Below are 17784 nucleotides of genomic sequence, written 5' to 3' on the forward strand. Positions count from 1 at the left end.
AAAGGAAAATATAGTTTTCAAAAATATTAGTTCAAAAACTTCTAAAAATATATAGAAAAAATGGGAATGTTAAACACCAAAACACACAATCATTGCTGTACATCCCAAAACCATTGTAGCACAAAGGCAGTTCTAAAATGTCAGAGAGAGCATCACAGTAAGCACTCTCTCTACCAGTCAAGATAACATTAACACTAAGATCCTTCCATAGTAAATCACATAAAGCATGAACATGCAGTTCTGGAAATACATGTAACTTTAAAAAAAAGCTATTTCATAAAGCATCTAAATCTCTGTGCAAATGAAATGTTAATACTAGTGAACCAAATGGCAAATGTAAAACGGAATTATTGAATTTGGATTTTAATTTTCATTGTAATTATGATACTGAAACACTTCCATATGAACCTGCATGTGGAGTTTTTATATGTAATGTTGGCAATGATAAAATAATAGTTTCAATTTTTTGGGGGACTATTTTAAGAATGGATTTTAATATTTTTTCTGAAACCTTAGCTCTAAACTATCGTAAAGCAATGGTCTCAGACATCAGTGTGCATATTTCTAACCGTTTCATATAATAACTTTCTGTGAGGTAGTTTTTAGAACAAACTCTTCAGCTCTTTAATCTCCCCTCTTGCTTCAGATTTGAAAAAACAGGTGTTTTTGTCCTTCCACTGTGAAAAGACAAGTTGTTACTTAGCAGTTACTTATTTGGATTGTGCCGCCTAGCATCCTGCAGTGTTGGACTTACAGGCCACATGTTGCTCGTTTTATAGCCTATTTAACAAATGTTGAATGCGTGAGCACACTAGCGTGAATGTGTGTATAAAAGGATCATGGCTTTTGTGTTTTGTTGTGATGATGCCAAATTGCAGGGATTAGCTTTTGCCAAAAGCGGCAGAATAGCATGTGCCAGCCTTGCACAAGATAAATAAATAAATAAAATAAAATAAAATAAGCAATACAGAAAGAAATTACCTTTGAGTCATAATGAAACTGATAAAACACCGAGAAACATATTTCATCCTCATGTAGCTCACCTGTCGTCTGGTGTGCATTTCAGTGCAGACTCTTTCCCTCCTGAGCTGCCCACAGAGCTGCTGGTTCTCCTCTTCACTGCTCCTGCGCTGCTCCTCGTGCTCCATCAGAAGCCGTTCCCGCTCCAGCTGCCATTTCCTTTTCCTATCTAAAAGCCTCTGGTAGTGCGCAAACAAACACATGACATAAAACAAATGCATCAGTTCATTCAATAGTTTGAGGAGACTCTTCATATGAAGTGTTTTAAATCGGATCCTCCATTTCTCTCTCATGCACACCTGGTTAAGGGCCTCTTTCTCTGCTCTCAGGTCGTGGATCTCCTCCTCCATAATTTTCATTTTCAATTCCATCTTTCTGTACTTCTGTTTTTCCGTTCTCCACTGCTGTTGAGATTGATCTCCCTCTTTTTTCAGCTCTGTTCACACAAATATATTACTGTGCTTGTGATGTTTTATACAGACTCCAATAAAACTAATATAAAGACTAATACTGTAAAAAATGAAATCCAAAAAAAAAAAAACCATTAAGAACACTAATATTGCATAAATATAACCCAATAAAACTAACATAAATAAAACTAAACCCCCTCTTAGGTGATGATTGCCCAATTCCACTCCTGCAGAGGCAGAATCCAACTAAATTTGGTCAGGCTTGGGACTGGGTTCCCCTACTTTGTATGAAATGTAAATTAGCTGATAGTGGTTGGTCGATAAATTTGGCAGATACTAAGGTCCCACAGACCAGTATTAGCAAAAGGCCCACCAATAAAAGCACAGATAGTGGTTTGTCTTACAATAATTCTTATCTGTCCGACCCTAATATAAATGCATGTGAACTTGAGAAAGAAAAAATAGGACCTCACAGTCTTAACGCTCCACATGTTGCTCACACATTTGTTTTTTAAGCTTTTTGCTCAAATCTAGACAGCCTCATTAGATTCATCAGTCTGAACAGCGTCACCTTGCAGTTCAATCACTGCAAGCTATTAATAACCACCATCAGGAGTGGCCACCATTTCTCCACCTTCCACTTGAGCCTCCAGGGAGTTGATGAGAGCACAGCAGCTGCGGCCTTCCTCCAGGGCGGCATCGAGTTTGGTCTGCAGCTCTGCAGTCCTCTGCTGGTGATGTACTGCTTCACCCTGCAGCTCACACACACGAGATGAGGAGGAACTCAGCTCTTCAGCCAGGTGCAAACCAGCCTATACGTTTTGACATTATAAATTATATTTTATAATTCACTGTCCATAGCCAATTATGCTGTTTTGAACATCTTGCATCGACAGGATTTGTACTCCCTATTTGACAACAGGACACCACTTGGAAGCTTCTGTTAAATTTCTGTTAATTTTCATAAATGAAAAAATTAGTCAGTCTTCTTTAAATATTGCCAATATCCACAGTATATTATCATATTGGCCACCCCTACAATACACTATACAATAAACTATAAAAAGAGTAAACATATGGCTACAGAGTAAGGGTGTCACCAATTTTGGATTGAAATATGAACTTCAGAACAACGCATTAAAATATAAAACTTAGTTGCTTCCTATCTTATTTAATGTCTTTCACAGAAACCAATGTCGATGTACTTTTGTGCTTCTGTGCCTTTAAGAGTGAAATACAATAAATGAGCTCTGTTCTGACAGGCTATCCTGGACTGCCCTCCTTCAAAAAGCATTTAGAGCATTAAACATTCCTTAGAACTTTAATGTAAGTGGACAGAACTGCAGTCGGCTTAATAGGTAGATATATGTACATATGTTGGTTCTGGTGACATGTAAACAATGTATTCAGAATGCCCTGTGTTTGCAGTTTACCGTATAGACTGGGTAGTGACTAGTGCTTTTATAAGCTTACATATTGCTTAAAAAAAAACTTTATGATGGGGGGCCTTTAGAAGTAATGTCATTACAGAGAGAAATAATTTGTAATGACCTGTTTGAGTAACTACACCCCAACACTAGCAATGACATGCTTTGCAAACGTATCTTTTGAAATAAAATGAGTATTTCTCTGAGCAAAACCAATCTGTACATGCAGTCAGAGCTCTGTAGACACAAGAACCTTGACTTTATAATCAAAATCACATCAACTGTTAAATGGTGTGGCGTTACACCCCTAACAAACAATAAACAAGAAGCGTCTTATTCATATGATTAAACTTTTTATGTACCCTTCACTATTTTGAGGTTTATATATAACCAATGATAAATAAATAGCTTGGCTATCAGTAAAGTCCACTGGCACAAGAATTTGACTGTACTTTTTCTTGTTCAGCTTGTAGTAGCCTGTCATGGTTGTGCTGGTTGCTGTTCTGCATAGCATTGTTCCTTTGTTCCATCAGCATGTTGCTCTGCTCCATGTACCTAATGTTCACACACACACACACACACACACACACACACACACAGACAGGGACAGCTGAGAAATGCTGACACTGAATGTTAAAGCAAATACAATTCAAGCCTGTATACAATTCATGAACCAGAAATTTTCATAATTCTCTATTGACCATTTCAAGACACACATGAAGGTCAAATAGTGCTTTAATGGTGTAAAAAGTGTCTGAAAGTATCCAGACACTTGCTTGTCCACTGACATTAAGAGTATTAATAGTGAGTCTTTGCTGCAGTAACAGCCTCTGCTCTTCTGGGAAGATGTCCTTCCAGATGTTGGAACATTACCGCTGAGATGTGACACCATCCAGCTACAAGAGCATTAATGATGTTGGCTGATTAGGTTTAAAAAAAAAAAAAAAGCAAACCTCCCCGCAACTCATCCTAACTCCATTCAATGGACAGGATTTCAAAGATGATCAATGATGCGTCAAATGTCACATTCTATTAGCAGTGCTGTTCCAGTAATGCTGGAGATTATACAGCCATATGCACACAACTGAACAATTAAGGTAGTGATGCATGTGCCTTAAACAAAAATCCAGAAATTAGGGTGTCTGCATACTTATGGTGATATATAGTGTATGAAACAGACTCTAAAATTAGAGAGGACTATGTTGGAGAACATGCCATTGCCTCTGTTCAATGAGCTCTCCTATTTTGTGGTTTTGCTCTTCCACTTTGGATCCCTTCTCAAAAACCTCCTTCTTCAGACAAGTATTTTCCTGCAGATCAGAAGCACAGAGTTTCATCAATAATCTCAGTTCCAGACCACATTTTGAATGTTTAATGAGGCAAATCACACCTGAACGATTCTCTGTATGCTTTGCAAGATCATGGCTGTTTCCAGAGATACCGAAGATAGACCAAAAGAACAGAATCCTTGCTTCTGTAAGTCATCCACCTCGAAGAGAAAGATCATACTTTGCTGAATTTGATCCACATACTTGGGATCAAGTGTGTTTGTTTTTACCAAATGTATTCAAGTTTTAATTCACAAAGTGAATACACTAGGAACAGGATGGCTATCTATATTTGCACAATGCAAAATAATGCAACACATTATTATTGTTCTTTATAGTTTTCTGTCAGATTTTTTGCCTGTCTTTTATAGAACCTAATTCCTGGAATGTACCTCTTTAGATAAACACATCAGCTGCCTAAATTTGTGCTGAATATGCTATACCTTGGAGGTCAACTGGTCCACTCTGTCGGCCACCCTTCCAACAGCTAATCGGATTTCAGTGTTATGTTGTCTTGCCTCTGTCATCAAGAAGGAGCTGAGGTCAGCAGCTTGAAAAAAATATAATGATCATTAAAGGGTATGTGTGCAAAAATAATCCTTAAGGCAGAGGCACCACATTGTAAGAGTAACAGCAAAAATAAAGAATCCCTGACCTCACAATTCTTTAGAAAATTATTCAATGCATTATGAAACTCCAGTATGATGAAATCTGATCTGATTCTTTGATTGAAAATTGTTGTAAATTATTTTTTATAAAATTTAATCATTAGACTGGAGTAACTATTCAGACAGTAAAGGAACACAAACAATAAAAACAATACCCTTCACTTTTATTCTGCCTGAAATAGCCTGAGAATTTTAAAGAGCACATATTTTCAAATATTATTATTACAAATCAACTGTAATTAATTCTGGCATTCCAAAAGACATTGCAGTTACATTACTACTGTTTCATTGATTCATCGCTGTGTGCCAATGCATTTAAATGCACACCCCTAAAGAAATAGATAGCACTGGATGAGTGCTCTGGGATGGTGCTTATTATGCTCACCCTCGCACAGCATGTGTTGGGGTGGAAAGACTGATGCAAAAGGCTGCAGCCGAGATGTAACATAAGGCTAGATGTAACATAAGAGGGAAAATGGTTAGAAGACCAAAGCAAAAAACAGAACTTAATAATCCTGAAGGCAGCTCCAGCTTCTCTCAAGACAAGAGTAAATATTTCATTTTTTTTTTAAATATATAAACTGTGCAATGTTTTCTTTGTGACAATGGTGCCCCTTTCACCACCAAATCAAAAGTCCAATTTTGTAACTAATTTACTAATGTTCATCTTCTGTAACCTGTAGGGTACTTTTTAAAATGTTTTTAATACATTTAATACAAATGAGCATTTTTTGTAAACTTGCTGTAATTTAACATATTACTGACTAGCCATGCTTTTAAAGAAATAATATTACCCAGACCATGCTAACTTATGTGACATTATTTTTGACAGCACACCCTTAATGCCAAATCCCACATATAATAACCAGCCCTCATCAGCACTTTAGCTATTTTGGCCAGCTATTTTCTTATTTAATTACAAGAAAGCAGTGAAAATCAAATCACTACAACACTTAAATAACTATTTTTTGTTGAAAAGCTTTTTTTGTTGAAAAGCTTTTTTTGTTGAAAAGCTAATCAAACATTTGGAAAAAAAACAAAAAGGCAAGGTGGTCCCAAACTTCTGCAAAGGCAGTGTAAATGTCTATAAATAATATGTACGATAATACGGATGGATGATGTTCTGATTTTGTGTGGACCTTTATTCTTTGCAATCAGACATTAACAAAATGAATACTGTAGATGCAGCCTCACCTGGAAAGCTTGACCTGAGCTGATATCCACCCGCTGGGGAAAGCATGCAGTACTTGCCTCTGAGTGCTGGATAGCCACGGGTTTTGAGGAGACTATAAAAGAATCTATTATACAACCCCAATTCCTAAGAAGTTGGGACGTTGTGTAAAACATAAATAAAAACAGAATATGATGATTTGTAAATCCTTTTCAACCTATATTCAACTGAATACTCTACAAATACATGATATTTAATGCTCAAATGGATAAACTTTATTGTTTTTTTGCAAATATTCACTCATTTTGAATTTAATGCCTGCAACATGTTCCAAAGGAGTTGGGACAGGGGCAACAAAAGACTGGGAAAGTTGAACAATGCTCAAAAAACACCTGTTTGGAACATTCCACAGGTGAACAGGTTCATTGGAAAAGGAAGCATCTCTGATCTCTGGCTCAGTCATTCACAAGCAAGGATGGGGCGAGGTTCAACACTTTGTGAACAACTGCATGATCTAATAGTCCAACAGTTTAAGAACAACGTTTCTCAACATGCAATTGCAAGGAATTTAGGGATTTCATCATCTACAGTCCATAATATCATCAAAAGATTCAGAGAATCTGGAGAAATCTCTGCAAGTAGAAAACCAACACTGAATGCCCATTGACCTTCAATCTCTCAGGCGGCACTGCATTAAAAACCGACATCATTCTGTAACGGATATTACCACATGGGCTCAGGAACACTTCAGAAAACCATTGTCAGTGAACACAGTTCGTCGCTCCATCTACAAGTGCAAGTTAAAACTCTGCCATGCAAAGTGAAAGCCACATAACACCCAGAAACGCCGCCGGCTTCTCTGGGCCCGAGCTCATCTGAGATGGACTGACGCAAAGTGGAAAAGTGTCCTGTGGTCTGACGAGTCCACATTTCAAATTGTTTTTGGAAATCATGGAAGTCGTATCCTCCGGGCCAAAGAGGAAAAGGACTGCCCGGATTGTTATCAGAGCAAAGTTCAAAAGCCAGCATCTCTGATGGTATGGGGGTGTGTTAGTGCCCATGGTATGGGTAACTTGCACATCTGTGAAGGTACCATTAATGCTGAAAGGTACATACAGGTTTTGGAGCAACATATGCTGCCATCCAAGCAACGTTCAGCAACGTTGCTTATTTCAGCAAGACAATGCCAAGCCACAGTCTGCACGTGTTACAACAGCACGGCTTCGTAGTACAAGAGTGCGGGTACTAGACTGGCCTGCCTGCAGTCCAGACCTGTCCCCCATTGAAAATGTGTGGTGCATCATGAAGTGCAAAATACAACAACGGAGACCCCGGACTGTTGAGCAACTGAAGTTGTACTTCAAGCAAGAATGGATAAGAATTCCACCTACAAAGCTTCAACAATTAGTGTCCTCAGTTCCCAAACGCTTATTGAGTGTTGTTAAAAGGAATGGTGATGTAACACAGTGGTAAACATGCCCTTGTCCCAACTTCTTTGGAACATGTTGCAGGCATCAAATTCAAAATGAGTGAATATTTGCAACAAAAAGTTTATGTTTGAACATTAAATATCTTGTCTTTGTAGCGTATTCATTTGAATATAGGTTGAAAAGGATTTGCAAATCATCGTATTCTGTTTTTATTTCTGTTTTACACAGCATCCCAACTTCATTGAAATTGGGGTTGTAAGAAAGGGAACTTTTGGGAAAAGGCAAAGGTGAATAGTGAAAAATTATGGTACTCACTTTCACCAGTGTATGATATAGGTTTGGAAGTGATCTCAACAGGCTGTGGAGAGGATGAAGGGATGATGTTTGGAGGGGACGAGTCACGAACCATCCCAGACTCACTTATGTTCTATACAGTAAGACAGAAAGCAGATATACATCAAATTGGTGTGTGTTGTAATAGCCATTTTGTAATTAAACAACATGTACAAAAGTATGTACACACCTAATCATCCAAAATGTTTTCCAAAATGATCAGTATTAATAGGGAAGCTGGTGTAACAGTCTCTACTCTCAATGCTGCTGTGAAGATCTGATTTTATTCAGCCCTTAGAGCAATAGTGGGTTAAGGTAATTATGTTAGATGCTTGGTTCAGTCCACAAAACTCCAACTCATCCCAATAGTCTTGGATGGTGGTCCATCACTCCAGAGAACACTGTTCCTCTGGTTCACAGCCCAACGTTGGTTCAGAGCCAACAACGAGCATGCTGACCTTAGGCTCATATGCAGCTGTTCAGAGTCTACTATTCTACTGGCACTGGGTTCTGTGAATATTATACAAGCAGTTTCTGGGCAACTGAATGTTTATCTAAGCAATGGGAACACCCTATAGCAGCTGAATTTACAGATTGGGGGGTGTCTCAACACTTGTGGACATTTACTGCGCAAATTAAATGGAACGAATAATACTATTATAGAAATACAACGCATATATGCACAGCATTTATTTTTTTATCTATAACAATGTACAGACAAAGATTCAGGCCTCAAGCTGTTAATGTTTTTATTAAGGCTGTTTGATTTCAGAAATTCTCAAGTCAACAATGAAAAACAATGATGTCTTGATTATTACCAGCAAAACTGAATATTTCTGGGGAGCTTTTGTTTTTAAAATGTTGAGTTGAGAGGATGAAATATGGCACTGGAGTGTATTTTGATGCTAGGAGCATATAATACCACGGCATACGAAATGAGCAAAATGTGCACCTCATGCATGCACAGCTGCTACTGTGCAAAAGCATGACGAGCAACGCATATATTTTTTGTGAGGATCTCTTTGCCTAAAGTAAAATACAGTCACTGTGTGTTAAGGAAAAGATTACATTTTCTGAAAGCTTCTTTATACAGTAAAAAAATATTTCACTCGTGTGTGCATTAGTACGGGTAAACTAATATCTCCATGTGGATTTGAGTCCAAAGCCTCCCAATTCCTTGGTTTTAGCTATGCGACAAACTTTTGTCCATTTTTATAGAGAAGAGTATGTATTCAGTGTCAGAAAGTACCTAAGCAAGTTTGTTTGAGAGTACTTAACAACTGAACTCATGTGATGATTTAGTCTGCAGTCTGCACAATGCCCTTTGGGAGAGTATAAGCCTCTAGTACTCTAGCCTAGCAGTTAAAGTGAAAAACTAAAGAAGCAAGTTTCAGACCCAAGACACAGGTCTTGGCTAATTAACTTATATGTACAGCTCATTCCCTAGATTTCCCACAAGTCTCATTACCTGTGTCTCAGAATCACAGGGGTCCGGCTGAGCTGGGATGGCCCCTTTGAAGAAAGGCAACATAGGCTGGCCCATCTTAGCCATGCGTGAGATCAGCTTGGCTTTGGCTGCATTAGAGTGCTATAGTTCACAATGAAATATACGACAATGGCTGTAAAATTAGGGCCTGTGAGCCAGTAAACAAAATATTGTCAGTTAATTAAAATAGCAGTTTTTACATTACATTATTACATTAATACATTATTTTTAGTTTGCTCAAGAGTAAGCATGTCAGTATATTAGTTAGCCAACTGGGTTTTATAGAAATGCTCATGAATTTTGTGGACATGGCTTTGCTTTCTAAGTAATTAAAAAATGGACTGAATAAATATATTTTTCGTTGGTGGAGATCATCACTAAGGAAAAAGGGAGGGCCTGGACTCTGGAAAGTGACAATGGTAAAAGTGCAAGCAGTAGTTGGTTATATTCTTACATCTTTTTTTGCTGTGATAATGCTTTTAACACTAAAGGGTCTCATCACTCACCTTTGGAGGCTCATTTACAGGTCCAGACTTTATCCGCTGTCCTTGAACTCTAAAGATTAAACAATCAGTAAATCATACACACTTATATGTCAATGATCCAGACAATTAGGTTAAATTAGAATTTGATTAATGTGTAAAAACACCACTGGACATTTAAGGACAAACCCTTGGTCAGAAGAAATACAGATGGCAGACTGTTCAGTACTTGTGTTGTCCAGAGAAGGGACTGAAGAGGCATTGGTAGAGTCTGTTGATCCACCACTGAGGCAGTCTCCATGTTTGGAAAAGCTGGCCTAAGCAGTAGGTGGCGTCAAAAAATAAACACTTAGTCTAACATCAACTACATATACCACAGCAAAGTCGTTAATTGTCGACAGTTAATGTAGGCTACTGAGATACCTGACAAATCTCCACATCAAACACTAGTGTGTTTGCGAGTGGTACACAGCCTGGAATACCTTTTGACCCATTTATACTGGGAGGGACAATGAGGAGACGCCGTCCTCCTTTCTTTATCCCTATCATCCCCTCTTCCCAGCCCTAAAAGAAAGAGAGAAAAAGGGAGATATTCTTTTTCTTTTAATGACTTGACTAGAGTTGAAGGGGATGTAAAAACTGCCATGTCTATTGCAGAGTAGGAGTAGTCAGTGTTCTTGAATCTACACTAATATTCAAAAGACTGGAATCACATTAGAAATTGGAGAGAATTAAAAAAAAAAACATTTTATGTAAAGCTACATCACATCTGTGGGCAAGTTTAGTTTTTTTGGAATAAACTGATTATTAAAGAATTAATAGAAAGATTCACCACTAACTGTCATTGTAATTGTTACCTTAATTATCAGGTGTGTACATGTAAACACACATATATTAACAGCCGTTTTCAATAAACTTTAAAAAAAAATACCTTAGATTAAAAATGAAAGGGGGGGGGGGTGGCTAAGAGAATCAGGAGACAGGTAAACCTTTAATTGCTTCTGCAAATAAAATACCTACTATCAAATCCATGGGGAACAAATCCTAACAATGACACTAAAGGCTCTTTAGGTATTAGAATATCAAAGACTTTCCCTGCAACTCCTCCAGCAACTACTACTACTACTATTAGACAAAGATCTAAGGGTAGACGAGCCTACCCTTCTAATTATATGTGGTGTTCGCTAGCAATAACTTTCTATTTAAATTCCCTCTAATTATTGGAACAAGTAAATTATTAATAAGTAATTATTGGAACGACTAAAAAAAATTATTTACGATATTTAAGATATTTTACACCCAGGTTTACAGAAACATCCCATTTTCAAGTGACCTGTAGAGGATGCGTTAACTTATTTACTCTTAGAAAAGCCACAGAATATGTCATTACACCAGGAGTGTTCAAACTTTTGCATACAACTGTATAAAAGTGAACAGCATTCAGCATTAAAAAAAAACCCTCACTTTTGGTGCCTTCCCAGACCCCAGCCTCACTCGCTGGAGCTTGTTTTTGCCTATGTTGGAATCAAAGATCTGCAAGAGAGAAACACATTGCCTTCTGTTACCAACTTTTGGTGGTACAAAATTCACAACAGAAATTTAATTAGAAAACTTAATTACAAACTGCAGGATATCATTTAGGTGAAGAGCGCATGACCTGTGTTACTAATGGACAGCAGCACAGGACCACGAAAGAAAAAACAACATTTACTTACAGATACATTTATACAAAACATTTATTCACAGAATTTTGCATTTTGAATTGAGACATTTGAACAATTTTTTGTTTTTTTTCCATTCAAGCCATAGACTGGGGCTCTAGAAACGGTGAAAACAAGTAAAACAGTTAACTGTAAAAACTTATTTGATGTGCACAATCTACATATGAACACAGCAGAGAGAGTAGTCACACCTGTCCTATAGTGTGATTCTGAAACAGCCAGCCAGTGAAGACCACCTCCACAGTGTCTCCCACATCTACAGCCTGACCCTCACCCTGGAGCAGGTCTTGGATCATCAGTGTGTCCACACATGCCTGGCTGTTCCATCTGGCCAAACATACCTGAGAGAGACAGACAGGACACTGCAGAGATCTTATTTTTCTTTTTTGAAGATTCTGATTGACATCAAATCAAGACATCTAAACTGGAAAAAAAAAAATAGGAGAAGGTTTTGGCAAATCATCTAGTAGATGCATGTCGCATAAATGCTGCTTAAAAATTTCAGCATCCTCAACACAAAACGGCTTCCTCTGTGTTGCAGCCTCCTAAGATATCAATGCACAAAAGTCAACATTGCGATAAAGTCAATAACAAGTAACAAGTAATATACTGTACAGCGCTAGTCAAGCAAAAACAAATAATGCACATCAGAAGTTTAAAACTGTAACCTGAATGGTATTAACTCGATGTCTATTTGCAGTAAAACTCTACATACGCTATGCGATGTAGAGTTTTGTGAACTGTGAACTAAACATTTGGATAATGGCCAAGCTGGAATTTATTTACAACAAACAAACTTAAGGTCGGGTGCTTCTGCTACAAATGTGAAAAACAAAGAGCAAGCAAGAAAGACCTTTAAGACCTCACAGCCCCATGGTCCCAACTTTACATTAAACTATCTTTAAACAACACATAATTGGTTTTAAGTTCAGAGTTACCTCTTTAGAGAAATCTAATACAGCCTTTTCTGTGTCAAACTTCAGAGACCAGTTCTGATGCTGATCATCATAGAACATTGTGTAGTTACCAGGTTGAACCTACGGAGGACAATGAACAATGTCACTGAAGACAGGATAAGTAATAAAATAGCACAGAGAAGAATAGCATAGGATAGGAGAGAAGTGAAGAGAACATAAGAGAAGAGAAGAAAGAGGAGTTCAGAATAAAGAGAGAAAAGAAAACAAAAAAACAAACAAAATATAAAACATAAGAAGAGATGAGAAAAAGCTAAAGAAAATGGGAAGAGAACAAAGAACAGAAGTAAAGGAAAAGAAGACAAAAGAAGAATGTAAGAGAAGAATAAAAAAAAGAACAGAATATAGAAAAAGGCAAAAGGGAACAGAGATTAATAACAGAAAAAAGAACAGAAAATAAACAGACATAAGAAAAGAGAAGAAACAACAAGAAAAAGGGAAGAGAATAAAAGTACACAAGTAGCAAATCGTAAGAAAGTATGATGAAGAGATGAAAGAGAGAAGAGAGACAAGAAAAGAAGAAAAAAGGGAGAGGAGCGGACAAGTTTACTGTGAGGACAAATCCAGGGTATATTCTTGCTGTGGTGATGTGCTTCTGCTGACTGCCATACAACAGGAGAGTATACTGCAAAGCAAAAATACAAAGAAAACTGTCCATCACTTTTACAAATGTGCTCCAAACATTTTGTTTTTCATTTTTATTGTGCTGAATTATTTATTCTGTTGACTCATCATCTCACCTCCTTGATCACATGGTTTCCCAGGACAGCAGCACCCAACTTGCCCTGCTTCATGTATTGTCCATTCACCCTGAAAACTCAACTTGGTTAGAGGTTCTTCAGCAATTATAATCAAACAAAAGAAAAAGTAAAGTAAAGATCTTTTTTCAAAAAGCATATTTACTCACAAGCGGAATGTGTGGACACCAGCAGCAAATAGGACGGCTGGAGCTGTTGGGGAAGGGGCTGGTTTCTGAGGAGGCGGACCTAAAACAGCCCACAACACTTTCAACTAAAAATCTGCAATATATGATTCATTTCGATGAATATAAGTGATATTTACATTTAACAGGGCTGGCTGTAATCCAACCACCGTGTGCCTAGTTTAATTGAACCCACTTATCAACTAAATTTTGGCAATTATTCTTCACATAATGCCAGTTGGTATTGGATAACTTTTTTCCTACAATAAATAAAATGATCATTTAAAAACTCTATTTTGTGTTTACTCAGATTGTGTTGTATAAAGATTTGTTTGCAAAACTAACAAACCTATATATCTATAACCATCTATAATAACTAGCAAATAACCTTCACAACTCTAATATTATTGAACATCCCCAAAATAAGTATATTTATAGTATTTTATAGCTTTAAAACGGAACACTTTAAACATGCACACTGTATATTGGGAAAATGTAGTGTGACAAGTATTGTTAAGTTATATTCAAATCACCTTACTTTCAATCAGAGAACATGCATTCATGTTTAACCATTACTGCTAGAGATCTAGAGATTTTTACATACATACATAATTAACATAATAAAAATAACTATGGAAAAAAACACTGCAGAAATGTCAGTGTACCGGTGGTGGTGGAGAATTTTTTGGGTTGCTTGGGGGCGGTGAACTGAAAGGACTCATTTCCCTGACTCTCAGCCCGGTCCAGGTCAAAGAGAGAGGCCAGCTTTGCCCTGTGCGAACACACATGCACACACAGTTACATTTATGTAATGAAGATATCTTGGAAACAAAAGTAGCACTATTTTCATCTAAATTATAGTAATTTAAATTCTACAAATCCTTTCAGACCTATAGTGTTGAGCTGTCTTCTCACAGTGGCAAGATGGGCAGAAACACCAGTAGATTGTTTCATGGCTGAAGCAAGAGTGGAGCTTGATTTTTTCCAATCTTTGGACTGTCAGGTCTTGCATAGTTGTTGGGAGCCCCTTTCAAGTATATTATCTTTTATCGAATCTCCTCATGATCTTAAACTTAATGTCTATTTTGAGTGAAAAAATAATAAAATGTCTCTTTTGTGACTTTTGCACAGTACTGTAAGAGGCTAATGTAGCTAGAAACTGAAGCTAATGCTCATCAATTAGTAATGTGCAAACTGCTTATCTAAACAATCACATGCTTGCTTCAACTAATCTCATATAGACTTGCTTATGTGTGATTTGTCTATTCTCTTGAACCTTCACTTAAAGGACAAAAGTAAAAAGAAATGCATTTTAATGCTTTGGTTGGCCAACTTAATTATTTATTTTGAATTTGATGCATTTAACACTTTAAAAAAAAAAGTTGTGATGGGGCAAAAAAAAGGAGTCTAGATTATTCAAGTTGTGCTGTTTTGAAATTTTCTACAATAAGCAGGTTTACTGGTAACAGCTAACATTTATGAGTAATTCAAAAGTGGAAAACATGAATCTATCCTGAGTTTGTGACTCCCAGGCATCAAATTGCAACTCTGTTTATAATTATATTTTGTAAATATGTTGGTTAGTGAAAACACAGGAAATCTTTTTTTTATGCATGTCAGTTAAATAAATGCTCAAGACAATGGAAAAAGCAGATTCTTTTTTTAACCGCATTTTATGGCATTTGTAGGAATCTGAATTTTAACTGTACTTTAGTCCAGCTTTTAGACAGAACCGTCAATTTTTCTACCAAGTCTATAACTCTAGTTTAAGCCACTTTGTCTTATGCAAACTGGTGGCCATAAGTTTTCATTACTTGTTAGCTACATTAGTCTCATACCTCCAAACACATCTTGGGATTAATCGAGTGCATGTGTGGTAAGGCGTAAAGAAAATCTGTTTTTTTGTCCATTTAAAATACAACAATACAAGTCACCAGTCAGTGACCTGTCCCAGTATATGCTGATGGTTTGGAGGGTGAGATCATTAGCATGAACAAATGGTATCACATGGGCTGTTTGTTTTCAGTGTAATACAGCTCTCAGCAGACAACATTCAAAGTCCAAGGGATAATATCTAGAACACAAACAAGCCAACACACTACTTTCATGTATATGTCTTGCATTAACACAAAATGACCTCAAAGGAAACAATTGGGATATCATTTGCATCAGCATTACACAAGTATGTCTTGCAAGTCAATAACAACAACAACAACAACATGCAGCAACAAGCAAAAAAAAAAAAAAACATCCACCATCCAACCTACCAAATCAGAGTAGAGCAGAGAAAACAGGAAGCCCTCATGACCACCAATTCACCACTTCATCACTTCCAGCTTTCTTTTAATAACTAAAACATTCTTGTTATCCTTATTAATATAAATGGCCTGTTCAAACTTTCCTCCAAAAAAAAAAAAACTTCCAATCAACATGTTCCTATTCAGTATATGCAACAGAAAGGGATATCTTCCATCCCTTAGAGCTCAGAAGTGAGTATACTGACCCTTGTACCTCTCTCCACAGATAGTCAGTGTCCCACACAGCTGACATGACCGCCAGCTTTCAGTCGTTACCCAGCAGGCCAAACAGCCTGAAGCAGAAAAGAAAGAAAAGAAAAACTTCTGCTCCAATTTAAGAGTCTGTGCCTTTTCTTCTAGCGGTGTACTGCACTGTATGACAAGGAAAAGTGTTCAGCAGCCTCTTCCCTCTCTCAATTCCCAGTAATAACTAGCATGTGAGGGAAATTATACAGACTGAGGAACAGCTCCTGAATTTAACATGCACTCCACTGATTTGGTCTGTGTGTTTCTCTCTCTTCCTCCTCCATTTCTACTAGGGCTGCACCTACAGACAGATTACTAGTACTACATTATATTGCTACATATTGTGATATGCCTTTAAATATAGTAAAGCACACTTGCAAACTCGTATATGACTAAAGACTAGTAAGCATTATTTTAGTCACAATTTCTTGTGTTTTCTTGTGTTTGTAACTAATCATGAACTAATTTACTTGATCAAGTAATTCATAGCACACTGTCAAAAAAATCGGTAATTTGCTAGACAGCTTATTTGCATATTGCGGCCTTCTGAGATATCAGTTCTGCAGAGCCTAAAATCACAAAGATTAACAAATGAAATATTGTGCAGCCCTAGCCAGAGTGCTTGTCATCACACTCGTCAAACCAAAAAGCCAAACCAAAAAGAAACAAACACCCCTCAACCCCCACCCCCCAAACTGCAGCAAGAACTCTGGCTTGCATATATTGAGTACCCTGTTTATCTTGAGTGCAGAGTAAACAACACAAACCTCACCAACAAAGAAACAGTTCTGTGAAAAAGAAAAACAAAAAACACTGGCATGACAAATACACACTAGTGAACCTTATATATCCCTTACCTCAGGGCAGACCACTTGCAATTTACAGTATTTTAGTGATTAAAGAGGCATTCTAGCCTAAAATTAGCATTTTAAATGTTATAGGTCGTGTTATGTAGTGTTCTGCAGAACAGCACTGTATGCCTCAGCTTCATCAGCTGGAATACACAATTTTGTATGCTTTTCGTGTTTCTATCACACGAGCGTCCTTCCTTCTGTATTTGCCAGCTAGCAGAAAAAACAACAAATAAGAAAAACAATGAAACTAAAACAAACAAAAACCTGCCCTTATGTTTCTGCCCGAAAGTACTTGTAGTCTTTCACAAATTCTTCCCACCTTCAACACACACTCGTTTTTAAGTGGACAAAATCTTACTTCTGGGATTATGTGTGACCACTGTAACTTTGGTGGTTAGCAGCCATGTTTACAACACGTGTTGCAACGGTTACATTTTTCTCTTTTTTCATTTTGGCCAGGGTACCTACCCATTTAACCCCACAGAGAAATAACCAATGTGTGCGAATATGAACAAATGACATTCGAATTAAATTCACACATTTGAAGGGATGCACGCTTAACAGGTCTGGTCTAAAAATGTTTGAAAGTTAAATCCAGGGACGATTCATGTCGAGCTTTCCTGGCACTAACTACGCAGCCGTCAAACATCAGGTTAATTAGGTTAGGTTAGCTAGCCTAGCTCACTTCATGTTGCAGTATTTCAGCGAAGGAACTGCAGAGAGAATTATATCACATGCACCCGATGTGATGTGTTAAATGCTGTTGTTTACTGTCAGGGGTCTTACCCGCTTTTAGGAGCCAGAAATTCCCCATCGTGGTAGTCTGGAAAAATGTCTTCAACTTCTTTCATTCTCAGACTGAAATGACCGCTCACCCTTCAGCAGCTCTCAGGTAGCAGACGTGATCGTCCCTCGCGTGTGACATCATCAGCGCAGGTATATGCAGACATGCGCCGGCTGAATCCCAACCGGCTCCCCATTGGACATTGTATTGGACGCAGACACCATTATAGGC

At 37.5% G+C, this 17784-nt stretch overlaps 1 protein-coding gene across 5 annotated transcripts in view; it reads right to left on the reverse strand.

Annotated features, from left to right (window-relative positions):
• fkbp15a (FKBP prolyl isomerase family member 15a) overlaps positions 1 to 17777 on the reverse strand; it is a 23493-nt gene extending 5716 nt beyond the window's left edge. Inside the window, exons 1-22 of one of the 5 annotated variants that reach the window (XM_017697767.2) lie at positions 17645 to 17777; positions 14038 to 14144; positions 13358 to 13436; positions 13191 to 13260; positions 13001 to 13075; positions 12415 to 12513; positions 11668 to 11817; positions 11220 to 11288; positions 10179 to 10319; positions 9945 to 10072; positions 9780 to 9828; positions 9256 to 9375; positions 7770 to 7881; positions 6048 to 6139; positions 5239 to 5305; positions 4629 to 4735; positions 4248 to 4346; positions 4073 to 4167; positions 3310 to 3412; positions 2065 to 2182; positions 1320 to 1456; positions 1044 to 1199 (exon numbers count right to left, since the gene is read on the reverse strand). In XM_017697767.2, the coding sequence (XP_017553256.1) occupies positions 1044 to 1199; positions 1320 to 1456; positions 2065 to 2182; positions 3310 to 3412; positions 4073 to 4167; positions 4248 to 4346; positions 4629 to 4735; positions 5239 to 5305; positions 6048 to 6139; positions 7770 to 7881; positions 9256 to 9375; positions 9780 to 9828; positions 9945 to 10072; positions 10179 to 10319; positions 11220 to 11288; positions 11668 to 11817; positions 12415 to 12513; positions 13001 to 13075; positions 13191 to 13260; positions 13358 to 13436; positions 14038 to 14144; positions 17645 to 17697 (2226 nt within the window). In that variant the 5' untranslated portion in view covers positions 17698 to 17777. Of the gene's footprint in view, positions 1 to 1043; positions 1200 to 1319; positions 1457 to 2064; positions 2183 to 3309; positions 3413 to 4072; positions 4168 to 4247; positions 4347 to 4628; positions 4736 to 5238; positions 5306 to 6047; positions 6140 to 7769; positions 7882 to 9255; positions 9376 to 9779; positions 9829 to 9944; positions 10073 to 10178; positions 10320 to 11219; positions 11289 to 11667; positions 11818 to 12414; positions 12514 to 13000; positions 13076 to 13190; positions 13261 to 13357; positions 13437 to 14037; positions 14145 to 15875; positions 15933 to 17555 lie in introns of those variants that run through there. The other 4 variants (XM_017697774.2, XM_017697760.2, XM_037533520.1 and 1 more) reach the window with 4 other exon arrangements.
• Between the last annotated feature and the right edge of the window lie 7 nt (positions 17778 to 17784).

The sequence above is a fragment of the Pygocentrus nattereri genome, chromosome 23 (genome assembly GCF_015220715.1).
Source record: "Pygocentrus nattereri isolate fPygNat1 chromosome 23, fPygNat1.pri, whole genome shotgun sequence".
NCBI classification, from domain to species: Eukaryota; Metazoa; Chordata; class Actinopteri; order Characiformes; family Serrasalmidae; genus Pygocentrus; species Pygocentrus nattereri.